Source organism: Equus przewalskii, chromosome 10 (genome assembly GCF_037783145.1).
Source record: "Equus przewalskii isolate Varuska chromosome 10, EquPr2, whole genome shotgun sequence".
Taxonomy (NCBI): domain Eukaryota; kingdom Metazoa; phylum Chordata; class Mammalia; order Perissodactyla; family Equidae; genus Equus; species Equus przewalskii.
This window is the reverse complement of record NC_091840.1, coordinates 15,766,605-15,776,175: the sequence shown is the minus strand read 5'-3', so window position 1 is coordinate 15,776,175 and position 9,571 is coordinate 15,766,605. Positions and strand designations below refer to the sequence as shown.

The following is a 9,571-nucleotide window of genomic DNA, read 5'->3' as shown; positions in this document are numbered from 1 at the left end:
GCCTCTCAGACCCTCGGCCTAGAACTTGAAGGCCTACTGCTCTGCACACTAGCCTCTCTGCCACCCACGCCCCCATTCACCTGCACTGCGCCGTTATCTGTCTGACTGACATCTTTGTCAGCCAATGATCTTCGGGGCTGCGAAAGCGCCTGCCCCCTGGGGTTGGGCGGGGCAAATAGTTGAAACGACAGACATTTATGCCAATAGCGAGAAGGTTTCAGAAGCTTCAGGTGCAATGGCCAATGAGGGGAAGCAGTTGTTCGAAAGGACGTGTCAGGCAGCCAACGGCCGGCGCCGCTGCGGGTGTCGCGTGGCTTCCGTTCGAGAGGGCGGGGCGGCGTCTCAAACGGAAGGTGGTGGTTGTCCGAGCCGAAGGGGGTTTGAAAGTGGGGTCGGGCCCGTTCGTAGTTGTTTGTTGCCGCGGCCCTGCTTCCGGACTAGGCCGTTCCTGCCCGCCCCCGCCCCGCCTCCTTTCCGACCCCTCGGTCCCCGGCCCGGCTCCCCGCTCGACTCGTGCTCCGCCCGCCGCAGCCCGCTGCCGACCGGGCCCGCACTGCGGCCCCGCCGCCGCCACCATGTCCCTGCACGGCAAACGGAAGGAGATCTACAAGTATGAAGCGCCCTGGACCGTCTACGCCATGAACTGGAGTGTGCGGCCCGACAAGCGCTTTCGCCTGGCGCTGGGCAGCTTCGTGGAGGAGTACAACAACAAGGTGGGCCGGGCAAGGGCTCGGAACCCGGCTGGCGGGGAGCGGGCCCTGGGAGCGCCCTTTCCGGGCCGGAGCCCAGATCCCAGGACCCTCCTGTGAACTTGCCTTAGCGCCACGGAGCGGTTCCTCTGTGGCCGGCGCTGTGCAGAGGGTTTCTCATTCGTTGTCTCATTTAATCCTGGTAGCTTTCCTGTGTAGTCAGGAGTGTGGTTACCCCCATTTTACAGATGGGGAAACTGAGGCACAGTCTTGTGACTTAACCCGAGTCAGATGGCTATTTCATGGCGGAAACTGGTCTCAAAGCCGAGTTTACACCCGAAAGCTACGCGGTTTACCACTCCTGTCCCTCTCTTCTCCGGCCGCCTTGCTTCAGTTGGGGGGTGGAGGAGGGAAGACGGAGTGATGGCTGTGAAGGAAAATGCTGGCGCCTCACTTGGTAGTCATTCACTCCTGGCCACACCAGATTTCTGTTATGACTCTTCACTGCGCAGCTCCCCGCCACCACCACCCGTACGACTATTTATGCCCCCAGCCCTTCTGCCAGGATTGCTGTTGCTGCCTGACATCCGTCCTCTTCAGAGTGGTCTCTTTTTGGAAATCTGGCCTATGGCCGTGATCCGGTCATTGTTTTCTGAGTGGAGGAGGATGACACTTGCCGTATCTTTTGGCTTCTTTCATGCTAATACAGTTGTCTCACCTTGAGTAGTTTCTTTCTGGACATCCACAATTTGAGAACCCTTCATAGAAACACGGGTAGTAGGAGGAACTTTTTAAGCTGGCAGTGCAGCATAAATTTATTTTTGAAAGTTGTTGAATAAGTCACTTGGAAGAATTTTCTTTCCTTTACCCCTTTATCTTTTCCTTTTATTGTATTAGAGTAAACATTGTGATTGATAGTGATCAGAGCAACTGAAAACCTTGGCTAGTAGTGGTTAAAGCCTGTAGTCCTGCTTGACGGCATGAACACCATGACTTAAGAAGAATAAAACTCTATGGACAGTGACAGGCATGGTGCAGGGAGAAAAAGCCAGATGACCTAGGGTTGGGTCTTGTCTGGTCCATTGACTAGCTGTGGGGCATTGCACAGGTCACTCTTATTTCTGACCCACAGTTTATTGTAGGAAAGGGGTTCTTTTTTTTTTACACATAAAGGTCCTGTAAAAAACATTTGAACATAGTAAGTTCGTTTACAGTTTTTCAGGAGCACAGCTGTTTCTCTAGAGTTAGATCTTGTCTCCTTTGTGATGGGCTTAGGAACTCTGCCTGGCACATAGTAAGCAATTTAGAAATGTTGGCTATTATTATAAAACCTACAATTGAATATAGTGCCTATAATTGAAATAAAATCAAGGAGAGTTATATGGGTGTTAGGTAAATTTGACTTTTGTATTTTCCAGAGAGAAATCAGGACCTTAGGTCAGAAAGCTGCTTCAAAAGGTTATTATGTTCATTCCTCTGCCTTTTAAAGACTCAGGGGAAAAAATTCCCTTGATTCCTTTCAACCAAACCCATTATGTGGTCTAGAAGCTTCTTGTAGTCATATTCCAAATACTATAATGTGCTGGTTTAAGCCCATTTTCTCTTGTTCTACCTGGCTTAGACACTAGCTCTGATAGAAGAACTCTGGTATTTCTCCTGAGTTTTGGCAATGTCTGTGGTCTTTAGACATGTAGTATTTCCCCTGTTTTGTGGGGAAAGATGGGTGGCTGTTTCTGGGCTTCTGTTCTGCTTAGTTGCATGTTTCAGGGTTGGTTTTGAATAGAATTGGCAGTGTGATGGGATTTATTTTGCCCTAATATTTAGCTAGCTGACCATTTGCGCTTTAAGATTTAACATCTAGAAGACATTTTTGAGGTTCTGAGAAGGGAAACTGTAGGTATCTCTGATGCTTTTTGAAGAATACTGGTGGTGAATCCGGGTAAGACCGACCACCTTGTACACATGGGATGAATGTTTCCCTTGGCATCCTGTGCTGATTCCTCTGAGATCTTTAATGCAGTTACTTTATCTGTTTGGCACCTAATGATTTTGACTGTATCATATAATTTTTCATTTCTCAGGATTTGTGGCAACCTTTTAGAATTCTCATTCATTTGCTCATCAATTCAACAAATAGTAGTGAACACATACACATGTGTTTTAGGCACAGTGATGATACTTAGTAACGTTCTGTAGCCTTTGTTAGTAGATGTGAGATTGGCAGCAATAAAGAGAAAGTCTTTTAGTACGCATAAGTATTTTTGATAGATCTTTGGAATTTTGCAGTGCTCCATCAGTCCCTGGCAAGACTGTCAGCAGGGGAATTTAAAATATAAAATTCTTCTGGTTTTAACTTCCTCCTTTCTTTTTTCTAGACAATGAGAGGACTAATTCCTCCATGAGACCACTGGATAAATTGCTGCTGCTTTTTGCTTTTTGCCCTAACCTGGTTCACACAGACTTATTGGAGATGCTGTGATTTGAACAAGGAATGAATCTGTGTTCTGTAGGTAGTCTGGCCTGCCTGAGACCACAATGCCAGAGCTGAGCGGTCAGCCTCTGTGCCAGGAGCCGAAGGGGTGCTATGCCAGAATTCATCTCAAAGTTTGACAAGGCAGGACCTCTCTGCAGACATTGATCAGCAATAATCAGTTAGGAAAAGGCTTGAAGGGAGGACAAATGGAAAAGACCAAGAAAAGCTGGTTTATTTCCTCAGAATTTTGCTTTAGCTGATTTTGGTTATGTTAGCAATTGTGGGAAAATGTTCTACAGAGTAGAGTGGTAAATTCATTTGGATAACTTGGGGGCTTTTTAAAAAATTCTAGATATACACACGCATTCACCTTCATGTTCTGATATTAGCACTGTGTGTAATAAAGTGGAATACACGGTTTCCTCCCTCAAGGAGCATATAATAATAAAGTAGACATGGCACTTTTTTAATTTTTTTAAAGTATAAGAGTAAGGTGAGCAGTAATTTATGTTATTGTTATGAAAGTCATGGAAAGTGAAGATGTGTTCATGCCTCCAAGGAGTAAATATTTTATGTTGCGTATCTGCTCCTTAGGAGACATCTGACATAGTAATATCCACAGTTTAAAAATGAGTAAAAATGGGGCTGCCCCCGTGGCTGAGTGGTTAGGTTCATGCCCTCTGCTTTGGCGGGCTAGGGTTTCACCGGTTCGGATCCTGGGTACAGACCTAGCACGGCTCATCAAGCCATGCTGAGGTGGTGTCCCACACAGCAGAGCCAGAAGGACCTACAATTAGAATATACAACTATGTACTGGGGGGCTTTGGGGAGAAAGGGGAAAAAAAAAAAAGATTGACAACAGATGTTAGCTCAGGTGCCAATCTTTAAAGATAAAAGTAAAAACAGTCTTGCTTCACAGCCTTTTCTTTTTAAGGGCATTTGTTTCACATGTTGAGGTAAGGTGTTGTGAAGCAATAGTTGCAGAAAGGCAGTGGAGGTGAGAGAGAGAAGTTTAGCAGGAGGACGGGGAAGACTATGGAGAAAAAGGCAGCAGGGTAACCTAAGCATTGCCAATGTGATGATTAAAGTCAGATAATTTTTCTTTATGCTCCACCCATAAGTGAGGAAGGATGGCAGTATGATGAAGATCGAATGGGTCTAGGAGATGCTGAGGAAAGATACCTGTGGCTGCAGGTTTCAAACTCAGAAGAGCGCAGTTCTCCACCATAGGATTTTAATGGGCAAAATTGACAGTCTTTTGCTTGGGACATTGAGAATGGTGCACAGGCTGGCAGGAGGAGCTTCTCCAGACCCTGTTTGACACCTTGGGTGTGAGGGGAGCTAAGCTATACAAGGAGACACATAGACGTGCCGTCTTCTGTGGATCATTAGATGAGGCAACTCGGAAGAGAGATTGAATTGTGAGCAGCTTAACAGCTCCTCACCTCTGTTGACTGGGGAGCTGCAAAAACTTCAAGTGTTTCTGCTAACTTGGAACATGGCCTTGGCCTCTCTCCCTTAGGAATCTCCTTCAGATCATCTAGGAAGAACTTGCCTGTTCAAAAGGAACCAGCACAGTAGCTATAGAAAGATACTATAAGAAAGGAGGGGAAAAATGGGAAACAAGTGGCAGGTAAAGTACCCACACTAGAAAAATGTTTTTACCTCCATTGAAAATTAATGGCCAGTCCTGCCACCATAAATTCAAAGAACTTAAAATAAAGAACTCCAAGCAGAGATACAGGGGATCAGGTAAACTAAGGCATGGTAACAGGAGAAAATGGAACATCAGCAGGTAAAGCCCAGGAAAATAGTGGAAGAGAAAACAAAAATTATCACAGAATTAGAAGCCTCATTGGAAAGAGAATAAAAATGAAGGCAAACTGCTGAAAACACAGTGAAGGATAGGGAAGACAGACTGAGAAAATGAATAGAAATTAACTATTAGAATATAATAGATGCAGAAAATAAAGATGATCTAACTTAGGTATAATTGGTGTACCTGAAGAAGACCAAAGAAATGAAACAAAAACTCAAATACATAGTTGAAGAAGACTTTATAGAAATGAAGGTTTGAAATAATGAGTTCAAACTGTGTCAAGAAAAATTGATGCAGAACGTTTGGCACTGACGTATTTCCTAGGAATGTTTCTACATTTTAAGGGTGAAGAAGGAATCTTCTGGACATCCAACCAAACAAGTGAAGCCTCTCTAAGAGGAGAAGGAGGAATTAGGCTAGCCACATTTGATGATAGAAGATAAGGGAATAATGTGCAAATCTGCACCTATTACAGATTGTGCTATTATAAATACCTGAGAATAGACCTAAGAATATATAAATTTATATGGAAAAATAATGCACTTTTTAAAAAGATAATTTAAAAAATCGACCATGTATTTAGAAAAAAATGTTTTAAGTTAAGGGAAATGAACAGATTGGAAAAAATACTACATGTCAAAACTTATGGGAAGATGAGGAAACTAAAGCCCAGATAAGCTAAGTGACTTGCCCAAAGTGACATAGTAGGTAAAAACAGGGCCAGGACTGCAGTACTGTCTCCAGACTTAAATAAATACTGATGTGAAAAAAAAATTATGGGAAAAAAAGAAGGCAAGTGTTGAAAAACAGAGCGGAACACTTGCCCTACCAGGTGTGAATAAACATACTGGAACTGGTACAGTTTTAGCCAGAGAGATTGGTGGAACCACGTAGAGTGGTCCAAAGCAGATCTAAGTATATATAAAAATATAATATGTGATAAGATAGAACTTTAATTCACTGAGGAAAAAATAAATTGTATGACATAAATTGGTTGTTCCTCTGGCAGAAAAATTTAGGACCCTGTAATTCACATCATATATGAAAACTAATTCTGGATCAAATATCTAAATGTAAAGAAAAGTCCCACAAACAATAGTAAAAGAAAATTGACCAGGAAATTTGTACTAGGGCAGTGAGGGTAAGCAGAGGAGAAGGCAGTCTTTAAGCCAATCATTAAATCCAGTGTCGACTAAGGAAAAGATGGACAATTTATAATACATACAAACAAAACATTTCTATGTGAAAAGATATCCTATGGACAAAGTCAAAAGGCAAGTAATAAGCCAGGGGAAAGTATTTTCAGAACGACATGGGCCGGTCCGTGGCTGAGTGGTTAAGTTCGTGCACTCTGCTTCAGTGGCCCAGGGTTTTGCTGGTTCAGTTCCTGGGCACAGACCTGGCACCGCTCGTTAGGCCATGCTGAGGCGGCATCCCACATACCATAACTAGAAGGACCCACAACTAAAATATACAACTATGTACTGGGGGGATTTGGGGAGAAAAAGCAGGAAAAAAAAAAAGATTGGCAACAGTTGTTAGCTCAGGTGCCAACCTTAAAAAAAAAAAAAACAAGAAAAACCAAACATGACAGACAGTAGGAGCTAATTTACTTCATGTGATAGAAAAATGGCCAAGAGTAGAAATAGCGAGTTCGTAGGAGAGGAAATGCAAGTGATTGGTAAATAGGAAAAGATACTCAACTTCACAGGTAGTTAAGGGAAATGAGAATTGACCTTGTGATGTTATTTTTCCCTTTCAAGTTTGTAAAAATTAAGTTATTGCTTCTAGTGTTGTTGACGATATAGAGAAATGAACACCTTTACATATTGCTGGTAGGAGTGTGAGTTGCCACAGTCTATTTAGAAAATAGAACAGCATCTATTAAAATTTATAATGCATATACCTTCTTATACAGCAGTCCCATTCTTGGAAGTTTGGTTTCTGGATATAAAGACAGCAGTACAGGGGCTGGCCCCGTGGCTGAGTGGTTAAGTTTGCGCACTCCGCTGCAGGTGGCCCAGTGTTTCGTTGGTTCGAATCCTGGGTGCGGACATGGCACTGCTCATCAGACCACGCTGACGCGGCGCCCCACATGCCACAAATAGAAGGACCCACAACGAAGAATATAATACAGCTGTGTACTGGGGGGGCTTTGGGGAAAAAAGGAAAAAAATAAAATCTTTAAAAAAAAAAGAGAGCAGTACATAAGCACATATGTACAAGACAGTAGTGGCAGAAAGGGGAAACAATGTACACCGTTAGGGGAATCATTGAGACATATAGTATGGTACATTTATTCTATGAAATATTGTGCATCAATTAAAAGAATGAGTTAGATCTACATACATATTGACCTGAGGGATGCCCATTATTTTGTTTAATAAAAAATAAGGTTTACATTGGGGCCAGCCTGGTGGCGCAGTGGTTAAGTTCGCACATTCCGCTTCAGTGGCCCAGGGTTCGCCAGTTTGGATCCTGGGTGCGGACCTGGCACTCCTTGTCAAGCCATGCTGTGGTAGGCATCCCACATATAAAGTAGAGGAAGATGCGCACAGATGTTAGTTCGGGGCCAGTCTTCCTCAGCAAAAAGAGGAGGATTGGCAGCAGATGTTAGCTCAGGGTTAATCTTCCTCAAAAAAAAAAAAAGAAAAAAAGAATAAGGTTTATAGCATTGGATAGGATATAGTATCCCATTTTTCTAAAAGTTAGAGAAAACTTACACTTGTGTATGTATATGTTTGAGCATAGAGAAGAGTGTAAAAGCAATGCACACCAAATTAATAATGTGATATATTGGAGATGGGATGTGGGGAAGTTATTAACTTTTTTTTTTTATATACTTCTGTACTTTGATTTTATACACTGGTCATGCACTTTATAGTTGTCTTACAATTTAAAAGTACATTTAAAAAATAAAATAAACCCAATTGAAAGATCATTAAAGTAGATAAAACTTGTACGTCTGAGCAAGAAAATGGTAGAGAATATAATACTAAGGGGTTCAGGGTAGAATTTTGGTGTCTAAATTCTACCAGTCACCTTCTTTCCCCTTGGGGGCTTCTTATCAAGGAAGTTATATACAAATAGTAGCTAAAGGAGAAATCTAGACCCACTATTAAATGCTGAACAAGCGCCTCCAATGTGGTGCTACTGCCTGGTAAACTGACTTAGAAAAATGCAGCTTATTCTCAGTTTAAATGAGGCTTTCTGTTTTTCCACTTCTAATTCAAGGGCAGACCCAACCTCACCTCCTCCATTCAGTTGAAGGTGCTGAGAAGCTGGAGCAAAGGATAGCTAGACTCATTCTGCGCAGGCCAGTTTGCCTTTGCACAAGGGAGAAGGATGTGCAAGAGCAAGAGAGCTGTCATGCCTGTCTGCCATGGAGTGGTCAGGCCCACTAGTGAGACATGCCCACGTGCCTGACTTGGGCTTTAGCGAATCAGCTTAGCAATTGCTAGTTAAGCGTGAGGATGGAAGAGCAGAACCATCAGCCTCAGTATTCCTCCAAGAGGGAGCGGAGCAGAAATTCATCCTTCCTGTGGGCATGGGTGGACATATGGAATGGGGGAGAGGAGTGTAAAGAATGAGAGTGCTACAGTCAGAAATCTAGATGCAAATAAAAAATCTGTTTTAAGGGGAAACAAAATACCAAACTTTTCTTAAGAAGTAGAAAATCTGAATAAAAATTATGGAAGAATTGAAAATATAATCAAATATCTACCTCCAAAAAGGCACCCCCCCCCCCAGAGTTTTATGGGCTTACCAAAGGAAATGTATAACAGATAAAGGCACAGTCTCCATCTGTAAGAGTTTCTACAAATCAATAAGAAAAAGATATACACAACTTAGTAGAAAACTTGGCAGATGTTTTAAGTTGGTGTTTCTACATAATGGTGAAGAGCTTGGGTTGTAGAATGGGACTACTGATATTTAAAGTGTAAGATAGTTCACCTCTCTTTTACTCAGCATCTTCTGACACCGGGAAGAATAATAGTACCTACATCATGGAGATGTTGAGAGGATTAAGTGAGGTAATCCATGTAAAACTTTAAGTATAGTGCTTAAACTCAGTCCGTCATAAGCAATCAGATGTTAACAGTTGTTATTTAGAAATGAAAGTAGTCAGTAAACAGATATGCTCAGTCTCAATAGTAAAATGATGGCGAAATGCCATTTTTCATCAGATTAAAAAACTGTGAAAGATTGATTATTTTCAGTGTTTTTAAAGGTATGGGGAAATTGGCATTCATATACTGTTAATGAAAGCGTAAATGGAAGCAACCTCTTTGAAGACTGTTTGACAGAATCTATTAACATTTAAAATGTGATGCAACAATTACACTTCTAGCAATCTCTCCAATAAAAGAAAGCATCTGTACATGTGTACAAAGTATTGTTTATAATAGCAAGACAATAGATATAATTATAATAACTATGAATTGTTGAATCAGTTATGGTTTGCTTACCACACAGTCTGCTACAGAAGAATGAGGTAGAGCTACCTGTATTGACATGAGAAGATCTTCGAAGATACATTGTTAAAACTAAGTTGTAGAATGAATTTTATGGTCCAAACCTATTTATGTT

The 9,571-nt window shown here is 42.0% G+C and overlaps 1 protein-coding gene across 3 annotated transcripts in view; it reads left to right on the top strand.

The window, feature by feature from the left end:
* Positions 1 to 102: 102 nt before the first annotated feature.
* Positions 103 to 9,571, top strand: part of DCAF7 (DDB1 and CUL4 associated factor 7) — a 28,406-nt gene continuing 18,937 nt past the window's right edge. Inside the window, exon 1 of one of the 3 annotated variants that reach the window (XM_070561674.1) lies at positions 103 to 713. In XM_070561674.1, the coding sequence (XP_070417775.1) occupies positions 198 to 713 (516 nt within the window). In that variant the 5' untranslated portion in view covers positions 103 to 197. The remainder of the gene's footprint in view (positions 714 to 9,571) is intronic. The other 2 variants (XM_070561673.1, XR_011523304.1) reach the window with 2 other exon arrangements.